Source organism: Camelus bactrianus, chromosome 11 (assembly GCF_048773025.1).
Source record: "Camelus bactrianus isolate YW-2024 breed Bactrian camel chromosome 11, ASM4877302v1, whole genome shotgun sequence".
In the NCBI taxonomy this organism is placed as follows: Eukaryota; Metazoa; Chordata; class Mammalia; order Artiodactyla; family Camelidae; genus Camelus; species Camelus bactrianus.
Genome location: NC_133549.1, coordinates 42,071,734 through 42,094,771, shown reverse-complemented (window position 1 = coordinate 42,094,771; position 23,038 = coordinate 42,071,734). Strand labels below are relative to the sequence as shown.

The 23,038-nt window shown below is 44.9% G+C and overlaps 1 protein-coding gene across 3 annotated transcripts in view; it reads left to right on the top strand.

The window, feature by feature from the left end:
- ABCC2 (ATP binding cassette subfamily C member 2) overlaps positions 1–23,038 on the top strand; it is a 59,927-nt gene that overhangs the window by 35,029 nt on the left and 1,860 nt on the right. For 2 of the 3 annotated variants that reach the window (XM_074373781.1, XM_010971058.3), the window contains 15 exons: positions 1,532–1,708; positions 3,382–3,549; positions 6,086–6,266; positions 8,086–8,209; positions 8,498–8,633; positions 9,337–9,556; positions 9,707–9,861; positions 12,362–12,517; positions 14,020–14,219; positions 15,696–15,822; positions 17,186–17,287; positions 17,711–17,854; positions 18,702–18,860; positions 19,809–19,975; positions 22,431–22,625. In XM_074373781.1, coding sequence (XP_074229882.1) covers positions 1,532–1,708; positions 3,382–3,549; positions 6,086–6,266; positions 8,086–8,209; positions 8,498–8,633; positions 9,337–9,556; positions 9,707–9,861; positions 12,362–12,517; positions 14,020–14,219; positions 15,696–15,822; positions 17,186–17,287; positions 17,711–17,854; positions 18,702–18,860; positions 19,809–19,975; positions 22,431–22,625 — 2,411 coding nt within the window. The remainder of the gene's footprint in view (positions 1–1,531; positions 1,709–3,381; positions 3,550–6,085; positions 6,267–8,085; positions 8,210–8,497; positions 8,634–9,336; positions 9,557–9,706; positions 9,862–12,361; positions 12,518–14,019; positions 14,220–15,695; positions 15,823–17,185; positions 17,288–17,710; positions 17,855–18,701; positions 18,861–19,808; positions 19,976–22,430; positions 22,626–23,038) is intronic. The other variant, XM_010971059.3, reaches the window with a different exon arrangement.

The following is a 23,038-nucleotide window of genomic DNA, read 5'->3' as shown; positions in this document are numbered from 1 at the left end:
ACTACTCCTGTCTTATTTCTGTAGGTGAGGTTGTGGAGACATCTGGGAGACTTGTAAATTGTAGATTCTTTGCCCCACCCCACATACATAATCAGATTTTGGTGTAGATTCTAAAAACCTGCATTTTTAATAAGCTCCCCAAGTGATTTTTTTTTTGGTGGGGATAGGTAATTAGATTTACTTATTTATTCATTCTTAGAGGAAGTACTGGGGATTGAACCCAGGACATCATGCATGCTAAGGATGTGCTCTACCACTTGAGCTATACCCTCCCCTCCCATTTTAACCTCCTCTCCCAGGTAATTCTCATATGTGTCCTGAAGTTTGAAAACTATTGAATAGCGCTGTCTTCTTTCAAAGTATAGGCAATTCTACTATATCTATGTTTCTGAAAACCTCAAGTTCTGCAAAACCATACAATAAAAATAACAAGACCTGGGGGAAAGAACTAGAACAGTATAGATTCTGAAAAACCAAGGTACCAACAAAAGCAGTAACAACAATAATCATAAAAACGATAACCCTGTAAAACCTCTACTGATAATTGCACCCAGCTTCACAATTAGTTCTGGGCCTCTCGCCTCCTCCTTTGAGAGGTTGGAGTTTAGGACATTTGCTTCCAATACAAAAATATGACATAGGATACAGACATCATCAATTATGATTACTTTAAATAGAGAAAAAATGTTTTCATGGCATCTTTATCAGCACTCTCAGCTTCCCCTGAGAGCTAAATTTAGGGCAAATTATAGGTACTTGGAATCATTTAATGAGCCACTACTTACACCAAAAAGAGGCATGTCTATGGATTTTTAGCTTTTCTTCTTAAGATCTTCATATATTGCTAAGCCTTTGTTTTTAGTAAGAAAGCTTGCCCCTAATTGCTTTCACAGACATGCTTGGAAAAATTTTAAGAACTAACATTTCTTCCACATTACACTGACATTATTCCCTGATTTACTAAGGAAATAATTTGCATTAAATAAGCACGCAGTATAGCAGAGTAGACTCTATAGATTTAATTCTGTCTCTGAGCTCCTCTCAGGAAGCATTTTCTTACTAAGTCATAACTGAGTTTGTCCTTACACAGAGGCGTTTGTCAGGCTCCATCTCTCCTTTGACATGATCTGCTTCATGTATCAGCCTGGTGCCCAAATGTCAGTCTCTTAGTTCTTGCTTGCTAGGATGTCATCTATCCCATTCCCCAACAGTGTCAGCCCTCTGCTGGTCCTAGTAACCTCACTGGGGTCTAAAACCCTGTTCTGGAAGCAACATATGCATTCATGCACCAATTTTTAGATCATAGCTAGAGAGTGATAGTCCAAAAAAGGAGACGTTAAGTGATGAATAGGATATTGAATCTTTCTCTCTGGTTGATGTAATTTATAAATAGCATGTGCTCAGCCAGCCTGACATATACCCTTTTCAGATCTAAGTTCCATTTGTTCCTCCCACCTCCTGCCACCCCCTTCTTCAATCCTGCTTTTCCAGAGGTACAAAACTGTCACATGGTCTAATCCTTCCCATCTAGGGCACTATAGCCTACGTCCCACAGCAGTCTTGGATTCAGAATGGTACCATAAAGGACAACATCCTTTTTGGAGCAGAGCTGGATGAAAAGAAATACCAGCAAGTTCTGGAGGCCTGTGCCCTCCTCCCAGACTTGGAAGTGCTGCCTGGAGGAGACCTGGCTGAGATTGGAGAGAAGGTATTTGGGACACCAAGGGGTCACCTTGAAGGGTGAAGAAACAGTGAAGAAAAAGAGTGAGGATGGTGAAGAAGCACATGGCAACAAAATAGTTGACCAATTTTGGTAGCCAAGTCTGGAACAAACACCAGAAAATAGAGGAGTTTGCACAATATTTTGTGCAAATAACTCAGAAATTTAAAATTTTGTTACTGGAAGCAAATATAGGAATTGTGTAAATCTAAAGGAAAGATGATGAGACTAGGACCTCAGAGGTTAACTAGCCAGCGGCGGATCCAAGGTTGACCCCACAGGTGGAGGGGCAGAAGTAGACCAGAGCCTAGTTGTCCTAACCCTATTCTGTATACTAGTGAGGGCCAGAGTAGGGTTCTTATCTGCTTTGAACATTTACAAATTTAGTATGTATTATTTTCTCATGTTATTAAATGTCCTTTTTAAAAATTAATTTTTAATGAATTACTATATTCATTATATGGATGTAGCATAATTTGTTTAGAAATCCCTGATTACTACATATCTAGGATGTTTTAATCCTCTTTCTCTATTACTAAAAATGAAATAGCAGTCTTTTGGGGAAGGATCTTGAGATGTTAGATGACTAGTGAAGATATAGCTCTAGAGTGATTTTGTTCACTAATTCAGCATACATTTATTGAGTACCACTATGTGCCAGACACTGTTTTAAATGCTGGAGTTACATCCACAAACAAAATAAAGAAAATCTACCTTGGTAAATTCTACATTCTCATGGGGCTGGAAGCAACAGCAACAAGAAAATAAGTAAATTACATGATACAAAATGGTAAGTTGGGCACACTTTTAATTATTAGGCCTAAAGTATTTATTTGAATCAAAGATGCTTATTTGTATAAAGGAATTACGTTACTGAACCAAATTTGGGTCCAGTCACCCACATTGCAGCAAAGCCAATCTACTGACAGCGGGTTGCAGTGAAGGAAATTACAGTGTTTATTGCAGGGTGCAGCAAGGAGAATGGGCAGCTCATGCTCAAAAGACCCAAACTCCTCAGTGGCTTTCAGGGAAGGGTTTTTAAAGGCAACATTTGGGGTGAGGGTTGCAGCTTGTGGACTTTCTTCTAACTGGTTGGTGGTAAAGTAACAGGGTGGTGTTTCGGGAATCTTTTTTTTTAATCATCAACTTTCTGGTTCCAGCCACTTTGAGGTCTAAGTGCTTGTGGTTAGCATGTAATTACCATCTTCCACCGGGGTGAGAATCTTAGTTTCTGCAGAACAATTCAAAAAATGTGTCAAGATTGTTACATACACCCCTTGAGGAGGAACTAGGACTCTGTTTTATTGCTGAACTGTGGTTTCTTGATTGTTTTTCCCTTGTTTCTGCATTCCTGCACTTCCCTATGAGTAACTGCTTGAGCCTGCTCTTTAGAACTCAGGGAAGGCCTAGGAGACTAAAGCTTTTTTCTACAACAAGAAACAAGAACACAGAGGGGCTTTGGTACCCAGGAGGGCCTCGCAGAGTTCTGCTTGCTTTCAGTCCCCCCTTTTCATTGATGCTCCTCCATCTTGAGGGGAACAGGTGTGGGACAAGAAAGGGAATCGACTTTTAGTAGCGATGTGAATCATAAATTCAATAGAGGAACTCAACTTTAGGGGGACTTGGTTTCAGTACTTAATAGAAATTATTTTCTTCTTCAGGGTATAAATCTCAGTGGGGGTCAGAAGCAGCGGATCAGCCTGGCCCGAGCTACCTATCAAAATACAGACATCTATATTCTGGATGACCCCCTATCAGCCGTGGATGCTCATGTAGGAAAACATATTTTCAATAAGGTCTTGGGTCCCAGTGGCTTGTTGAAAGGCAAGGTGAGAAATTAAAGTGATGAAGACATGAGGAGGGGCACATATCTCTTAGGACTGCTGGGTCCTGAAGCAGATTTCCTTATTCACCTGCCCCCCTGGGCTGCTGAGGAGATACAGGGTTGGACTTGTCTTTCAGGAGACCACCCAGTGAGGGCTTCCATCTTGAGGTCATAGCTTACGTATGGACTGGCTAATTTGAGCTGTATTCTCTGGCTCCGACACTGAGCCTCTTAGGATGACTGATTATGATAGAAGGTCCTTTGAGATATGTGGTTATGTGGTATCATAAATATATTTGGTCTTTGTCACTAGTTCTTGGCATAGAGCTCCTCACCCTTAGAACTTACTGAGTGACACTAGGAGTGTCTTCTGCTTTTCATAATGAGCCCCGTTAGGTCACACCTGAGTTTATGCTAAATTAGTGATTTAGGGAGGGGCCCTTAGGCAGCCTCTGGACAAGGCTGTTCCTCAGAAAGACCAAGTGATGGGAAGGTTGGAACTTTCAGTCCCACTCACCAACCTCTGGGGAGGGGAGGATGGGCTGGAGATTGGGATATAAAAATTCTTGAATGAGAAGATTCAGAGAGCTGCTGGGTTGGTGAGAACATTAAGGTGCTGGGAGGGTGGCACACCTCATGAGAGCATGGAAATTTTGCACAAGCACCTCCCCCCACCCAGACCTTGCCCTATTCAGCTCTTCCATTTCACTGTTCCTGAGTTGTATACTTTGAAATAAACTGGTAAACAGTAAGTAAAGTATTTTCCTGGGGTTTATGAGCCATTCTAGCAAATTATCAAACCTGAGGAGGGGGCCATGAGAGTCTTCAATTTATAGCTAGTTGATCAGAAGTATGGGTGGTCCAAGACTTTGGGCCAGCATCTGAAGTCAGGGCAGTCTTGTGGGACTGAGCCTTTAAGCTGTGGGGTTTGTGCTAATTCTGGGTAGCTAGTGTCAGAATTGAAATTGAATTGCTGGACACTCAGAGAATTGGTTGATGTTAGAAAACACCCTAGAGGACCCAACAGTTTACCTTGCTGGTGGGACACAGGTCATCCTGCAAGTATTAGAGCTATACTCTAAGAAGGCATTTCCCTAAAACTCCGGCAGGATGTAGGAGCACTGTGCCTAGAAAGGATGACCCGACCTGAATATAGAAATAAAGCTTACATTTTCTGAGTATTTATTATGTCCTAGGCATGTGCTAAGCATTTTGATTGCTGTCTCATTTGAGTCTCACAATGCCCTGTGAGATAGTACTGATGAAGTGGCCAGAGCAAGTCACTAGAGTCATGGGCTTTCCTTACCATAGGCAAGTTAGCACAGTGGGCTGAGTGGGAGAGGGGCTGACAGAGCCCCTTGAGGGTTTGAATATGCTCCTCACCAGCAGCAAGTGTAGAGTGCGAGCTATCAGCATGCCATCTGTATTTGGCCTCCCTTCAAGATTTTTTGAGAGCTGCCCATCAGAGGGTGAGCTAGTATCCCACTGAGGCCTTTTGCCTCTCTCTTGGATCAGTGAGTCGACAGGAACTCACTCTCCCTCCTATTCCTGGTCCTAGCTTCTGTTCTTAGGCTAATTGGCTCTGTTCTTTCATGAACTAAATACCCACCCTGTACCTGGTTCTTTGCAAAGACTGGCAGTGCACAGATGGTAAGGTCTTGTCCCTGCTCTCAAGTAACTTACTGTCTAATTGGCAGATACACCAAAAAGCAAACAATAATATGACACAGGGATTAGTTTAATGGCAGTCTATACAAACTACAGTGGAAACATTGGAGGAATACCTAGTTCTTGCCTGAGGACTCAGGAAAGGCTACCAGGAGAGTTGGGCTTGAGCTGAGACTTGAAGGATGAGCATCTCCTGAGTCTTCCTGGTAAGAGGGACCTAGTGCCTGTAAAGGCAGTGGGCTTGGACTGTCTCTCCAGAGGCCCATCTCAACCCCATGGCCCCTATCTGAGCCTCATTACTGATCCATGAGTGTTTGTCTTTCTCTGAGTGGAGTCCCTGATTCAGGAGTCAATGTGGTCCATAAATAGACAGGAATACAAGGGATGCCAAGTCTTCCACATTGGGGAGGGCCTGGGCCAAAGACAAAATTTCTTGCCCCGCAGTGTGTCTAACATGCTAAAAGAATCTGGGCAGTTCTTGTTAGTTCAGTTGGTTCGCTGTTTAGTGAGAGGGGCAGTTAGTTTTGCATGCCTTAGTTGTATTGATAGCTCTTGATCTCAGGTGACATTCCTAAGCCCAGCTCTTAGCTACCCTGGAGGCTGGAGGAAAATGTGTGCAAAGCTCACTGCCACTCCAGGAAAATAACTATGAATATACCCATGATGACAGGAGTCTCATCTTACACACGGGGGTCAGGTCGTGTGTTAGGTTAGGATAAGATGCTGGGAAGCAAAGAGAAAGTAAGAGGGCAAGTGATCAGGGCCATATTTTGAAGCAAAGCCCCACAGTAAATCTTTTTTTTTTTTTTCCTTTTTAAGAGTAAGCTAAGGAAGGTAGTGGACAGAGGGTCAACTTACTGTCATTTTTACAGACTCGACTCTTGGTGACACACAGCATTCACTTTCTTCCCCACGTGGATGAGATTGTGGTTATGGGGAACGGCACCATCTTAGAGAAGGGGTCCTACAGCACTCTGCTGGCCAAGAAAGGATCGTTTGCTAAGAATCTGAAGACATTCATGAAACAGACGGGTCCTGAAGACGAGGCCACAGGTATGTGAAGAGGACTGGAGCAGGATAGCACTTGGGTGTGGGAGAGGGAGGAGTAGTAAACATCACTGTTTACCTCCTGATCTGTTCAGTATCCAGTGCACTAGACTTGGAAGTGAATTATCCAGAGCTCTAAAATCTATGTTCTGTGTCTCTATAAAGAAATACAAACATAAAAACTTTTTATATCTGAGCCAAACTGGGGGTTACCCTGCTCATCTGGTCTGTGACATGCAGAGGGCACTCTGAAGAAGGCAACTAGAGGTTTGTGGTGATCAGCTCTTACAGGAGACACACCAGTGGCACAAGGGGCCCCCTTTCAGGGAATGCCCTGACTAGTCACATCCCACCCCATCTACCCTAAATCCATTAAAATCATTTTCTGAACACCTTCATGATACCCGGTACTAATAGTGTGCCGCTAAATTGTTAAGCCCTAACAAAGGGATCTTGACTAGTACACCAAAAACCACCGAGTGGTTTGCACCAGAAAAAAATGATGGCAGTTGCATAGTCTCACAGTGTGTCCCAGGAATAGCCTCTGCCCAACACCACTACCCCTGGGGTCACCGATTGGCTTCAGTTCCCTGGGGCTCTTCCTAAGAACCTCTCAGCAGCAGTCATGTGCGCAGCTCTGGGTATCTGCATCAGGTAGCAGTCGTCAGCAGGTCAGGACTGAGAAAGCAAGGTCTGGAGGGTACAGGGGACATTCCAGAAGTCAGTCAGAAGAGGCAATAACTACAGAGCCTACAAGTGGGAACACATATAGGCCTTGAGGTCAGGACATGTAGTGGTTTAAAACTACAAGAGTCAGAAAAGCCTAAACCATGAAGTCTATAAGCATTGGCAGCACAGAGCAGGAACAAAGAATAGGATGGTGTGGGCTATGGGACTGGGAGCCAGCCCCGGGAAGTAGGTCAGGGGTACCAGCGGGACGGGAAGGGTCAGAACTTCCCATCATTCTTTATGTGCTCCAGGGACTGGCCTGGAGAAAACAAAAAGCACCTGCCTGGGGAGTGAAGGTCTCAGGCAAAGGGCAGTGTCTGATGCTGGATCTCCCAGAGTCACTGCTCAGGCAACCTCATCACTGTAACCTGGACAGTTTTCTCGTACTAATTCTAAACTTTTTTTTCTGATTTGCCTGGATCTGAGTTTCTGAGTTCTGTTATAAACCCCCATGGGTAGACGGCCCCTTTGAAAAATCCTATCTTTTGTGTACAAAAGACAGTTTGCAAAATAGCTCATTAAACCCTTGTTCTTGTAAACATTACTAGGCCATTTCTGAGAAGTGATGTAAGCCCCAGTGCCTGGCATGGTGCTGTGTTGGTTCTGGGGCTCAAGGTACAGACCACAAGATGGCAGAATAAAGGGAAGGGCAGGAGGGCAAGGTAACCTGTATCAGTATTGACTCTGTGTATTTCCTAATTAGCTGCCATAACAAAACCTTACAAACTGGGGGCTTAAACAACAGAAATTTATTGTCTCACAGTTCTAGAGGCTAGAAGTCCAAAATCAAGGTGTCAGCAAGATTGGTTCCTTCTGAAGGCGATAGGGAAGGATCTGTTCCAGGTCTCTCTCCTAGCTTCTGGTGGTTTGCTGGCAGTCTTTGGCATTCTTGGCTGTAGACACATCCCATCAGTCTCCACCTTCATCTTCACATGGTGTTCTCCCTTATGTGCATTTCTGTGTCCAAATTTCCCCTTTTTACGAGGACATCAGACATTGGGTTGGGGTCCAACAAGATCAGAAAAGACTTCTCTTTCTTCATAGAGCTCTGAGAGCTCTATGCAGCTCTCTCTCTAACCTTTGATGTGTCTCCTAGTCAATGAGGACAGTGAAGAAGAAGATGACTGTGGGCTGATGCCCAGTGTGGAGGAAATCCCTGAGGATGTGGCCTCCTTGTCCATGAAAAGAGAGAACAGCTTTCATCGAACACTTAGCCGCAGGTTGGTCATCTATTGAGCAGGCAGCCCCCATCACTCCCATAGATCCACTTGATCATTCTGCTATTCTCTGTGGACTTTTCCTAAGGGAGTGGACACCATGGACACTCCCAGCTCTTCCTTTGTTTCCTTGCATGGGGAGGAGGGTGGAGGTGGTGTGTTCCCCCCATGGCTGTCCGCTCTGAAATGCACTTGGAGGCAAGCAGAGCGACTGTGATATCTGCTTGCAGGAAAACCCTTGGGATGCACCTGCATGCTCAGGAAAGCATCCCCTGCATCTCAGTCTCTCAGTTCTAGGTCCAACAGCAGGCGTCTGAAGTCCTTAAAAGACTCCTTGAAAACTCGGAAGGCAAATATCCTGAATGAGGAGGAAGAAGTAGTCAAAGGACAAAAACTAATTAAGAAGGAATTTGTACAAACTGGAAAGGTGAACATCACAGTAAAAAGTATCATTAGAAGTGATACAAAGCTTGGGATTCAAACATTTTAAAGTTTCATGACATAAATACATATCTACAGAGGGATGTATCTTAAACGTGGTTTGCAGGTCTTTAAATTTATCATTGAAATGTTAGCAGAGGCTCTGGACTTTTTATGAAATCGTATTTCCATGAAGAATGACATGTTTCCTATGAATATCCTCATACCACACTTTATGAGTGTTTGATTCCATTCTGATGTGGTGAAAACAACAAAAGTGCTCTGTTCTGTGGCTTTTATTGGATCGAACCTTTTGGGAGTCAGAGAACACCAGTGTATCAATTTCCTATTACACAATTCAAAGTAAGAAAACTTAAAGCCAAGGTCTTAAATTTAAGGTCTTAACTTTGACCTTGGAATTTGTTTTACTAATGTCTGTGGTATAGATTCATCATTCTTACTCTATTTTTATACCTTCCCCTCTTCATTGCACCTAGAGGCTCATTAATTATCCTGATGGCTGTTTACCCTGCATTATATCTCAGCATTATTATCCTGGCCCAGTGCAGAAATGGTGATCACAGACTAGCAAATGTTGCTACCTGCTATCCACTTTTCTAAGAGACTGCACTCCCCCTAGGATTGGCATTTTAGGTAATTCCTTACCAAAATCCATTAGGAATTCTAATGTTGACATGGGGATTTTGCAGGTGAAGTTGTCCATCTACCTGAAATACCTACAAGCAATAGGGTGGCATTCGATGTTCTTCATCATCTTTGGGCTTGTGCTTTATTCTGTGGCTTTTATTGGATCAAACCTCTGGCTCAGTGCTTGGACCAGAGACTCTACAATCTTCAATAGCACCAACTATCCAGCCTCTCAGAGGGACCTGAGAGTTGGCGTCTATGGAGCTCTGGGATTAGCACAAGGTATGTGTGATGGCTACAAAAGCCATCTCTTAGAGAATCTGCTAGGTCCATGTACTTTGCCTGGCCTCAGAAGAGTTTGCCATTATGTCCTTGGTATAAGTCTTCAGGGATCCCTGTGCCTGGTGCTGACTAAACTGGTTCCATTTCTAGGTGTATTCGTGCTCATATCAAATCTCTGGAGTGTCCATGGTTCCACCCATGCATCAAGCATCCTTCACAAGCAATTACTAAGCAATATCCTTCGAGCACCCATGAGTTTTTTTGACACAACACCCACAGGTCGGATTGTGAACAGGTTTGCTGGTGTAAGTATCTCAAGGACTGTAAGAGGTATTTAAGTGCTCAGGATCTTTCCGTTTCTGACAGAAAGAATTCCCATGTGCCCCTAGGCAACACTGTGCAGTTCCTGTGCTTTTGTCCACTCAGTATGCAGATGTTTCTTGAGTACTTGTCTGAGGTCCCAAGGATCCTGGGGGTATAGGGATGAACAGCTCTGGCTCTTTAAGTAGCTCACCATCTAGTGAGGGAGATGGCCAAGGAAATAAAGGGCTAGGATAGAATACGGGAAAACCAATAACCACCGTGTGTACAGTAGCATTCCAGGAGTCCAAAAGAGGGACAGAGAAAAGTGGTACCAGCTCAGCCTCAGTGACTGAGGGTGGGAAATGTCAGGAAAGGTGACACTTAAATCATAGAAGTTAGCCAGGGAGATGGTGGGGATCTAGGGTAGGTGGGTGGCAGTAGAAGCAGGATGTGAAGGATTTTTCTGAGGAGAGAAAAAACCAAGTGAAAATACCACCACTGGTTGTGACTGAGTAAAAGGGACAGCAGGATAACCCTTTGCTTGGTCGCTGCCTCCATTCCTGAAGCTCCCATCTTTGATGCTTTAAAAATAAGTAAATGAAAAAAAAAAAAAGTAAATGAGATCTGGATTGTGGAAGAGAGCCACCTACGATTTTAATGGGGTTCTGAAACATTGTCTCCATCTACTATATATCCTGGAACCCTCGGCATTCATTCATTCAACATTTATTGAGTGCCTTCTATGAGCCAAGGACTGTACTAGGCTTTGGGATGCTCAATAAATGTTATGATCATAGACAGCTCTCTTCCATGGGCCAGACCGAATCCACTGATTTTTAGCGAATATGAGATGGATATTTCAGGAACAGAGGAAACCAGACAATTCAGTGTAATATTCAACCATCACCAACAGAGTCTTCAGTTCTCTGTTTTTAGAAGAAGGCACACATTTAAAAAAAAATAAAAGGTATCTAAGCAGCTTGAACTCTGATTTGTTTGGTCTTGGAGCAGACACAAAGTCCAGCTCACAGCCCAAGCCAGGTTCTGGGGACAAGGTGATTGCTTCAAAAGTGGACAGGCCCTCACTTATCACCTCCCTCTGGAACAAAAATGGTGGGTGTGATGCCATTGGTGACAACTTAAATGGGCTTCCTGCTCTTTAATAGGACCTTAAAAAGTACCCAATTTTGGATATGGAGATTTCCCACGGAAGTTTTGCAAAGATCGTACACTCTTTTCTGATATAATCTTCTGAAAAAGAAAACATAGAGATCTTACTGTGAGTTACTTAGGCAACTGTCATATTTTGCTACCTGCTTTTGCATGAAAAAGGAAACTGTCATTAATTATATGGTGACTTTTTGGGGGGGAGATGGATCAGATCATAAAGGAAAGTGAAGTCTAGTGTCCTCTGGAGCTGATGACTGAGCCCTTAAGAGATGAAGGTAAGGGTGGAGGAAGAAAGATGGAGATTTTGTGCGAGGTCAGGGTCAAAAGTCTGCACAGAACTAATAGCTGTGGGGATTTCTTTTTTTCTGTCAACCCTGGACATACAGTTATTCGCATTCTGATATGACTTTGGGAAGGATAAATTAGACTCAGGAGTCATCCACTATTCAGGGCTCCCTAGGAAACTGTTTTCTCTTACCCAGTTTGGAATACTCCAGAGATAATTTGGGTTTACCTTGATACTCACATATTATTAATCCTAGAATTAACATAATCTAAAAATTAAGGCAAAGGAAACTCAAAATATAAGCAAGGCTTCCTGTGTGTACCAAACCCATCCATCCATCCATCCGTCCGTCCATCCATCCATCCATCCATCATACCATCCATTTGCTCATTTATTTGATATGATATGTAAGCACTATGGTGATTAAGACCCACCCATCATCTGTGGGTTCCTTGGTTAGAATAGTGGCCAGGCACGGATCACATTAAGTCTCCACCTCACTCCTGCAAAGAGCTCTATGCTCAGCAGAGGAAATAACTTCCCACGCAGAAGATGGTTCTTCATTCAGTGGTGGGTGACAGAGCTTGTTGACTGGAGCCTCCAAACAATTATTTATTAAACATGTTATGTGCCAGTCTCTGTTCTAGGTAATCAGCAGAATTAGAACCTGTGTAAAGTTAGAATAATTGAATTGGCTCAGGTATAGGAGGATTTACCTGTAAGGCTCTGTTAGCTTACAGTAGTTATATAAATTTGAAAAATGGAAATTTCACTGAGAAGAGTGAAATTCTATCACCAACTCTATTGAAAAAGGTGAAGGATGACTGCCAAATTTGTTTGGAGGGATTTAGAAAGATGAGGAAATTACAAAAATGAGCTTGGTTATTGGGGTGAGCAGAACAGTGTACTGCAAATGAAAACCATGACATGATTAAATGAAGGAGTTACTGGGAACCCAGAACTGAGCAAATTCCCTGCCAGAACCAAGAAGATGTAAAATGTCATAGGAACTCATTAGCACACTGTCTCTCCTTATGTGTCCCTAGGATATTTCCACAGTGGATGATACCCTTCCCGTGTCTTTGCGCAGCTGGCTTTTGTGCTTCCTGGGCATAATTAGCACCCTTGTCATGATCTGCCTGGCCACGCCAGTCTTTGTTGTCATCATCATTCCGCTTGGCATCATTTATGTGTCTGTTCAGGTAGGTTTGGAAACGGCTAGGTTTCCTTTTCTCTCTACTTACAAGAGCCCAAGCTCCTTCCTGAGACTCTTTTCTTTCTTGCTAGTTACTCTCTCCTCTCCAGCATCTTTGTCACTGAGCCATATATTAACATACCAAGGAGCCCCTGGGCCACTCCCTGAAGCTGAAGGGTCAGCCCTGATGGGTGCGGGTTGACAGCAAATCTCACCTTAACTGCTGCCCCCCTACAAGTTTACATGGGGCAGATTTACATGTGGATCCAAGACTACTTTGAGGTTGGCTCTAGATAAAGTCTTGAAGCTCAGTAAGACCCTTCACAGTGGCTAGGTCATTGGTTGCTTCTAGAAGAGCTGTGCTGTGGCTACTTCCCTGGTTGACTCAGGCTTATCTCCTTGGAGATGTCTCAGCAGGGGCTCAGTCTCTTTTCACTTCAGGGAAGTTCTCCTTCCACTGGGGTGTCTGTAGATGGCCTAGACTCAATTCCAGTGTGTTGAGGACACACGTTGCTTGAGAGCCAACCCTCACAGGAAAACTGGAGCAAGTGGAAGGGGCTTCATGATAAAAACCTGATGAGGAGAGGGAAGCTGTGGATAGAAGTTCTGTCCCACTGTTATCTTCAGGATGAACTGTGAGCCTTGAGAAAACAATTCTGAAGCCAAGGGCAGCCTTGTGGCCCCTGGTAAGGTGACACCCCCTGGTGTTTGTGTTGAGTTCCTCAGGTACATTGTCATCTCTGTTAGTAACAAACCAATGAACAGAGGCAGGATACTTGAGGAAACTTCCAGGTGTAACATTTTGAATTCTGACTCTCAAATACCCAGCTCTTCCCTGGTCTCAGCAAATCCTCTTGGAATCTAGTAGCACCACTATCCCATTCCACTGAACCTCCCACTAAGCCTTCACATCTCGGACAGCCTGCCTGCACTTGTGTGACATCCAGTTCCAGTTCTTAGACCCTCAACATTCCACACACCTCCAGAGTGATCTTTACCTTCATACGCCATCAAAGCACAGTCTTGGTCACTTACATGATTCTATTCAGTTTTTATCCAAACCTCAGCATACCTTTCTCGGGCCATATGTTGCCCATCTCCACTTTCCACACCCCTCCGTTCCCAGCTGCATTTATCAAATCCTTTTGGAGACCATTTTTCTAACTACTATAAAAATGTTATTTAGACAATGTGTGCAGGTTCTTGGGGAGCATATGGATTAGGCTGACAAAACTTACGTGGCTGGAAAATTCAAACCTCTAGGGCTATGGTATCGTGCCCTTACTTTCAAGTTGCTCTGTTCTCCACCAGCCCCAGCTCTTCCCACCATCCTCTTCCTCTGAGCCTCTCTCATCACTCCTCTAGTCAAAGATGAGACCTAAGGCCTCTTCTCCATTCAGATGTGGGCTGTGACCTCCATGTAAAGAATGTTGGGTCCTGGCCATGAAGGAAGAGGTCCAGCATATGTGACGTGATTGCATGACTGGTTCTTTACTTTTTTGGCTCCAGATATTTTACGTGGCCACTTCTCGCCAGCTGAGACGACTGGACTCTGTCACGAGGTCCCCAGTCTACTCTCACTTCAGTGAGACGGTGTCTGGTTTGTCTGTTATCCGTGCCTTTGAGCACCAGCAGCGATTTCTAAAACACAATGAGATGTCGATTGACACCAACCAAAAATGTGTCTTTTCCTGGATCACCTCCAACAGGTGAGGCTGCCCTTAGGTATTCCCCCCAAATATGTATTTTGGGGTTCTGCACGTTTGATATTAGTTGTGGGCTGGCAGGTTTGGCCAGTGATGTGAAATTCACTCTGGCCAAACATGACTGTTGTGTAAGTAGAGAGAAAGCATGAGCTTTGGAGTCAGAGGCTGGGTCCCTGCGCCTGCTCTGCCACTTACAAAACTGGGCAAACTGTCTTGACCCCTCTCAGGAAGATCTCCTTTGTTTTCACAATGGCTGGAACACAACCTATCTCACAGGCTTACGGAGGAAGTCACATGCCATCTGTGAGAATTTTGTAGCCCGGGTACTATACAAGTGCTCGGTGAACTGGATCTCCTCTGGTTGCTTCCCTGAGAATGGATGTGGGATTCTCCCCAGGCAGGACACTCCTCATAGGGTGGTGAAAGCAGCAGAGAGGGAGGGAGAGAGGAGAGCTGGGAATTTTTAGGTCGAATCAGTGATGACAAGAAATGAAAAGCTCGCATCCTGTGAGGTGACTCCAAGAAGAGTGAGCATTCTTTATTCCTCCAGCTTTATTCACCCTGGCAAGAAGTGGCATGTCCTTGGAGGAGGAAGGTCTTTTTCAGGAAGTGAAAACTCTTGGGTGGCTTCTATTTCGTCTTGAGGTGTGAAGGGCAGGCTAATGACGCTTAGTGTTATTTGGAATATGAAGAGGTCAGGAAATTGATTGTAAAGATTTTTTATTTCTTAGATACTTTCCAAGAAGGAAACAGGTATAAGTCAGTTTTCTCTAGGACTCCCCCCTTTTGTAAAATATATATCATATTTATTTGTACGTATGCTAGAATTATTTGTGCAAATTTATTTAAGTACATTTTACTTAGGAAAGTCAGTTTTTATAAATTATGTCAATCTACATACTATTCAGTTCTCTACAAAGCCCTGACATATCTCCCTGTGGTCAGCTCTCACCTAATTTCCCTCTTTCTCCAGCTTCTCCCTCACTTTTTTAAGGCCATGAAATCAGATAGAGTACATTGGACCTTCCTGTGGTGCTTATTCTTTATGCCATTGTTCCCCTGCCTAATCAAACAAAATAACTTGGAACATTTGTTGAAAATGCAGATTCCTGGAACCCATCTCCTGAATCTCCTGGGGAAGAGTCCAGGAATTTTTCTGCACAAATTTGCGTATTTTTAACAATTGCCACCGGATGATTCTTATCATTTGGCAAGTTTGGGAGACACTGAACTATAGGATTCCCTTAGTGTAGCAAACTCCTCTACTATCTTTAAAATGTAATGTAATTCATTTTCTAAAACCCAACTTATGAGGCCTTAGGAAATCATGGTATAGTCAAATTGAGGCACCTCCTAAGAACACAGCCCTACCAACTTGAGCCCTCTAAGAATGTTCTGTGAACACCTAGGTTGCTGGGTAAGGTAAGGAAGTGGACACCTGTTAGTGACACCTCTTTCTCTGGTTCTGTTGCCCTGCAGGTGGCTTGCAGTTCGTCTGGAGCTGATTGGGAACCTGATCGTCTTCTTTTCATCCTTGATGATGGTTATTTATAGAAAGACCCTAGATGGGGACACTGTGGGTTTTGTTCTGTCCAATTCACTCAATGTGAGTCTGAGGTTGGGAATCTGATTGAATTAGTGCATCATTCTTAAATGGAGTCTATAGAGTGTACCATGGAGTCTGGACTTGTGATTCCTTTCTAGATCCAGAGGGACCAGGGGAGACTGAGATTCAAACCCTGGCTCCATCTCTTACTAATTGTGTAACCCACAGGCACACTCCTTACCCTTTCTAAGTGGGTACCAGTGCCACCTGGGAAAATGGACATAAATTTTGTTGCCCTTGGGAGTTAAAGAAGCAATTTCATATAATTCAATTTAGTAGTTTCCTATCTCTTTGCCTGTTTGCTTGATTATAGTTAAAAGAGAATAGATGAGTTTATTTTATAATATAGAAGTAGCCAGAAAGTCTTTTGAACAAATAACTTCTGCTACCGACAGGCTCTGTATAGTGCTGTTTTCAGTAGGAGTTAATAAGACCCAAGGTGATCATAGCCAGACACCCAGAAGGACTCTGTCATTCACCAGAATCACTGGGTTCCTTGTGCCATTGCCCTTTAATCTCCCCATCTCTAGGCTTATTATCCTAGGACAGATGGGACAAAGAATTGGACAACTATTAGATTGAACCAAACCAAAACATTCAAATATCAACAAATTCATATAGTTCAGCCTACACAAAGTGGTACTCTTAGTCCCCACCCTCCTGCGCTCTCCTCTCTCTAACCATCATGAGCTCAACAAAAATTCCCTGTGCATATGTGCCTGGCCTACGGGCCTTGCCTGAAAGAAGTTTGCATCTGAGAAGCTTGCATCTGAGTAACTCACTGATTCCCTGGACTTTAGACTGGCCCAGATCATGATAACTCTCTTCCTGGTGGTTAGATGTATCTTTGTAGTGGCAGGAAGGCCCCTGGGGTTTACTGGTATAAAGGAGGACAAGGGTCCATGTGGATGTCCCACTCTGAGGGTTGTGTTCTCATCCAAGCTGCTGTTAATTAATTGAGAGCAGACAGGAGGCAGCTTTTTGGAAGGCCTTTTCCTACCCTGTGTCTTTCCTTGTGTTTCCCCGTTGGTGGAATGCCACCCCTACCCACTAAGAGTTTTATAGGCAGGAGAGTTCAGGTCCCACCCCACCAATCACCAGCCTCAGCTTTGGCCCCAGGCCACTCCAAGTTTCCTGTGAGCACCACACAGTTGAGCACTTAATTGTCCTCCAGCCATTCCATGCGTTGGCCTCACTTCCTCCCACAAGGAGGTGCAGTTTGTCACTTACACGCTTCCTTGCTTTCTTGCAGAGTCTGGCATAGTACTGGGTACAAAGGCGGCACTAGATTGACCTTGTGGTTTGACTAGTTGAGTTGGTTTCTGAGCCTGAGATGATCTTTAGTCTTCTGGTTTTTCTGTAGATCACACAAACCCTGAACTGGCTAGTGAGGATGACGTCAGAAATAGAGACCAACATTGTGGCTGTTGAGCGAATAAATGAGTACATAAAAGTAGAAAATGAGGTAAGGAGGAATCAGAGGAACCCAGGGACAAGGGGGAAAAATGTGATTGCTTCCAGAAAGCAACTTCACTTGTTTGGAGATAATCAAGGGGGGGTCATAAAGGTTCTCTGAAAATCTTCCTTGCTCTAACTCAGAGGACGTAACTTCTTGAAATTTAAAGTAGGAAATGGTTTGGGGGAAGTCAGGTCCTGGGATGCAGGACTGGCTTCATTCTGGAGATCCACAGAGAAACAACCTTGTGGGATAGGATTTCTTTAATTGAATCATGTGGAACCTTCTGGAAGTACTGGTCTAGCTTAGTATATTCAATGCAGATGTCCACAGGCTGGGGCACTGCTACCCTGTTCTGTGACATGAGTCCCGTGGGGACTGATGAACGAGTTGTCACCAAGTAAAGCACTTCTCCTCCTGTCTCCTTGCCAGGCGCCTTGGGTGACTGATAAGAGGCCTCCAGAAGGCTGGCCCAGCAAAGGGGAGATCCAGTTTAGCAACTACCAAGTACGGTATCGGCCTGAACTGGATCTGGTACTGAGAGGGATCACTTGTGAAATTAAGAGCGCAGAGAAGGTAGGTGGAGCTGAAGAAAGGCCTGGATGTGAGTCCTTGTGGACACAGAGGTGGAGAGCAGTGGACTCTGGGCTTTCATTAACCAGGTGGGAGTGGGAGGTTCAGGACACTTCCTCTGCCCTGAGGAGGTGTAGGGACACAGTGCCACCACCAGAGGGCAGGAGATTGGCACAGGATTAAACAGGTTTACGGGGGCTGTAAAGGCTTTCTTGCTCAGCCCTTCCCTGTGTCCCTGTTGGCCACCTCTACTATGGCTGACAGGGTTCATTTCCTGTTAAGGGCCACGGTGTGTAGAGGGGAAGTCAGGAGGCACCAGCCTGGGGAAGGAGCTGGGGGGGAACAGCAGTGTGGAGGTTGTCTCTGCAGAGAGAATGGCCCAGTTCTCCTGGTCTGCAAAGTCCTGCATCCCTCTATGGTGTTCTTGTTCTCTGAGGAATTAGGGTCTGATGTAGGTAGGACCAAAAAATATCTACATCATTCTGGGTGAGGATGCTGGGTCTGGTTCTCAGCTGATGGCAGGCCTGGTCCTGCCCTTTTCCTCAAGTCTAAATAAGAATTTTTAAAAATCTATAATTTCCAAGAAGAATAATTATAACAATGACAGCTGCTGCTGTGTCCACTTCTAACAGTCACTGTAGTTCTCAGCAAGCAATGAGTTAGGAGTTAGGATGGGAGGGACATCTTTTTCTCAAATCTAGGCACTTTTTTCCCCACCAAAATCAATTTAACATCTTAGAGATGAAGTAGCCAATCACTGCCTTTTCCCACCTGTGATTGTGAATGCCCCAGGCTAATTTCCCCCAAGAATTATATGGTGGACCAACACGCAGAGGAATTATATTTACAGATTGGTGTGGTGGGCAGGACAGGAGCTGGGAAATCATCCCTGACAAACAGCCTCTTCAGAATCCTGGAGGCTGCAGATGGCCAGATCACCATTGATGGAGTAGATATTGCTTCCATTGGGCTCCACGACCTCCGGGAGAAACTGACCATCATCCCCCAGGTGAGCTCTAAAACTTGCAGTCACACACAGCTTGTTCTGGAGGAAACATGTGCATCTTCTTCTTGATGCACGTTTGTAGAGCAGTGTCATTTCTGCTGTCTGTGCTGGCTACCTAAGCCAGTTTCCTAAGACACGTTGCTTCCAGAACTTAAAAGATAAGTTTTGCGTTGTTTGGTAATCCATTTGTGTGACTGCCAGTATCTAACCGGTAGGTGGCAGCAACACAACAGAAGTCAAACAGAGCAGATGATTTAGCATTTCTATAGCCCATCACAGTTGGCAGGACCTTTGCAATCAGCATTAGCAGTTTTGCCACTGAAGCTTGAAACCATTAAGCTTTATACTCCCCATTTGATGTGGTTAAAAGAGAGGGGAGGGAATTGGCGGCAGGTTTTTGCCAGCAAGTGGAAAGGTTTGTGCATCAGCAAGAAAGGCTTCCCTGCAGCTTCTTCTCTGGACCTTCCCAAACCAGGACTGCTCTGGGGTGTGTGGGTCCTCACGAGAACCTGGCCTGCTCTGCTCGCTGCAGCAGGTCTCTGGGCTGGCTTTGGCTCGTCTGGTGTTTGCTGCCTTTTGATACACTCCTTTCTCCAGCCTCTTTAAAAGCATAATAGATTGTTCTGTGATTATTACCATCCCTCCATCTCCACACTGTGAGTTTTCATTTGAGGGTGTGGGACATTCCTCTTACCTTCTTAACAGATGCTGAGGCAAATCTGGAAATCATAAATGAATCTCACAAAAACACCAAGGCCTCCTCTCAGTGCTGTGTTTAGCTCCCCATGTTTAGCTCGATGCTTCCAGCAGGGAAACCATGCGGAAGCTTGACAACTAAACAGCGTTCCATCTTAGACCAGTCCTGCCACTTTCTTGGCCACAACGAGCTGCTGGTTCCTTTTCCAACATTAGCCCCAGTGACCCCCCCCCCCCTTGTCCCTTGACTTGCAGGATCCCATCCTGTTCTCTGGGAGCCTGAGGATGAATCTAGACCCTTTCAACAACTACTCAGATGAGGAGATTTGGAAGGCCTTGGAGCTGGCTCACCTCAAATCCTTTGTGGCTGGCCTGCAACTTGGCTTGTCCCACGAAGTGACAGAGGGTGGTGACAACCTGAGGTAATCGTTCAAAACCCTCTTCCCCCACAGGCCGTGGAGGAGGCGAGACCACTCCTCTCATTACTCATGCAACATGGTGCCTGGGCATCAAAGAATTTTCACTCCCAGGTCTAATTCCCACTTAATGCTTAAAACGAACCCACTGTGAAGATTAAAATAGATGTGAATGTGCTTCAAAACTCTTGAAAACCTTTGTTGGTCAACAAACCCTTACAAGACACTACAAACGTGAGCTTACAGATCCCATGTAGTGAGGTTCTCAGCTGCACTCTGCCATCAGGCTGGAAACCATCCCCGTGCCTGGTCCAGCCCCAGCAACTCTGATTTCATTGGTCTGAGGCAGTGACTGGACAGGGGCGTTCCAAAGGATCCCCAGGGGGTTGTATAGGCACCCCAGTTTGAGAAGCCCTGATCTAAGGGACATGTGGGTGATGGAGGTGTGGTCTGCAGGGTCCTTGGGCAATGCTGAAACACCATAAACTAGCACAAAGACTCAGCCCTTTTCAACTTTTCAAAGCGTTTCTACATACGTTAACACTTCACGCTTCCTGTCGGTTAACAAGTTGACTTGGCATTTTCTATACAACAATCTGTTTTTTCCCTCCATACACTGAAGGTCAGCTCTCAGCCAAAGCTGGTGGCTCAGGGGCGGTCTCACTGCAGCCCTGGGTGCCTTCAGTAATGGGCAGGGCAAGGACCATTAGCAGTTGGAGCTCAGAGAAGGAGGGAGGGCTCGGTAACTCAAATTAATGGACCAGCTGCTCTGGCTTCACCTGGGAACTCGGGCTTTAGTCGTACTATTTGGAATCCGCACTTTAGCAAGAGTCCTGGGTGATTTCTGTGCACATTATAGCACGAGAAGCCCTGCCTAGAAGGGTGATTCTTAAGTAGGCTGCACATAGAATCACTCAGGATACTTAAAATGTCCCAGTGCCCAGGCTGTACCCTAGACTGGTTGAATCAGGGCCCCGGGTGATTTCAGCAGGTAGCCCCAGGGATCACTTGTGAGCCTTGGTAGAGAACATCAGCAGGTTTGTTTTCCCTCAGCAACAGACCTAGGAACTAGCAGGACCGAAGTAGGTCTTTAGGACTATTAAACAGGCCATTCAGGCATTCAGGCAGTAAGTAAGTACATACTGAGCACCACTGGAGCTACAGAGGGAAATACTGCAGACACTCTCGTGACCTCCCCACACTTAACAGCGTGATGGGGAAAGACCCGGCTTGTGCGCCATTAAATGCTGCAGGTGTGGGGCCATGTGGGGTGCTCAGGCAGGATAATACAGGGGCCTTGACCCGTCTGCTTTCTAAGAACAAAACCCGTGTCCGTGCTGGGAGACACTTACGTGGCATTACCAGTGCCTTGATTTCAGACCTCGTTTGGGAGTGCTGAAACTTCAAATTCTCTGATCAGAGTTTGGAGAGCAATCAGCTTGGGGAGAGAGCCAGCAGCTGAAAGGCAAGTTGACGCCTCGGCAACAGCCTGTTACTGTGAACGAGCCAGGCAGGAGCTGGCTACGAGTTAGTTAGGTAAATAGTTTTGCAGCGTCTCTGCTCTTACATTACAGAGAAGAACTGGAAGTTCATCTTGGGTGACTTCTCATCTCCTGCAGAAATTCTCTTATGGAGAATTATAGAACTTTAGCCTAGCCACCCCTGTTTGATATGTTCCCTAACGGCCACAGCAGGAAAGAGCAATTAGCGAATTCCCGAATATTTCCTCATCACTTCCCAAAGCTTCTTTATGTAAGAGGGCCAGCGTTCATTATTGGCTTTTAGCAAATTAAAGCTATTTGCATTTTACAGACATATTCGAATTCCACATACATTGCATCTCACACCAAGACATCACGTTCATTAGATAGCTACTATCTCTAATCAAGGCAGAAGGCCTCGCACAAATAATCAGCCTTGAGACTATAATCACACATTAAAATACCTAATGGATTTGCTAAGGCCACTAAGAAGTGCCACTGGGCATCCGTGTGTGCTGTCACTCCATACTAATGGTGTCAAGCCAGATATTGCTGAAGTGAACTTGGTGGCATCCATCTTATTTTGAAACTTGATGGTGTACTGAGATATCATTGTAGCCAAATGCAAAGCACTATTCCTGGGCTAGTGTTTTCCAACCTGGTTAAACAAAAATGTCCTGGGGTGCTTATTCACAGTGCATGTTCCTAGCTCCTCCCCATTCTGACTGAGTAGAGTGAATACTTAATATGAATTTCTAAATTAACCTGTGGTGGGTTTTCCAAGTAATTGAGAAAGTCTGGAAAACATTACTCTCTGCAACAATGAACAGCTGGTGGAAGAGGCGAAGGCATTCTAAAGGGGAATTCAGGAGTGAGTTTTGAAAGCCTGATCTGGAACAAGAAATCTGCCCCCTACTCCCCATCCCAGCTCATTCCTTGGTCCCTAGGGGCTAATGCTTGGTTTCTCCCATTGGCTGCAGCATAGGGCAGAGGCAGCTGCTGTGCCTGGCCAGGGCTCTGCTTCGGAAATCCAAGATTCTGATCATGGATGAGGCCACTGCTGCAGTGGATATAGAGACCGATCAGCTCATCCAGACGACCATCCAAAATGAGTTCTCTCACTGTACAACTATCACCATTGCCCACAGGCTGCACACCATCATGGACAGTGACAAGTGAGTGGGGGGACAGCGCTTCATAGGCACACAACTTAGTCCTTTTGTTGACGTTAATAGCACCTGCCGTGAGATACCTTATAGTGGAAGGTTTAACCACCATCATTGTACTGACGAAGAAACAGAGGCTAAGAGATCTCAATTTGCCCAAAATTATACATCAAGCTAATGAAAGCCAACAGGCTTGTCATGAGGGTAAAATGGGAACCTATGTGTAACTCTTAACCAAGTACGGGAGGTGGAGGCCAAGACACGAGTGGTAGATAGTGAGCCACAGACCTTCCCAGCTAAACGGGGCCTCAGCTGCTCCCCCTGTAAGCGGAGCTTTCTGTTCCTTCCAACTCTGTGAGATTATATTCACAATGGGGGTAACAACAGTAATCTTGAAACTAGTGAGAACAGGCTCCTTTTTT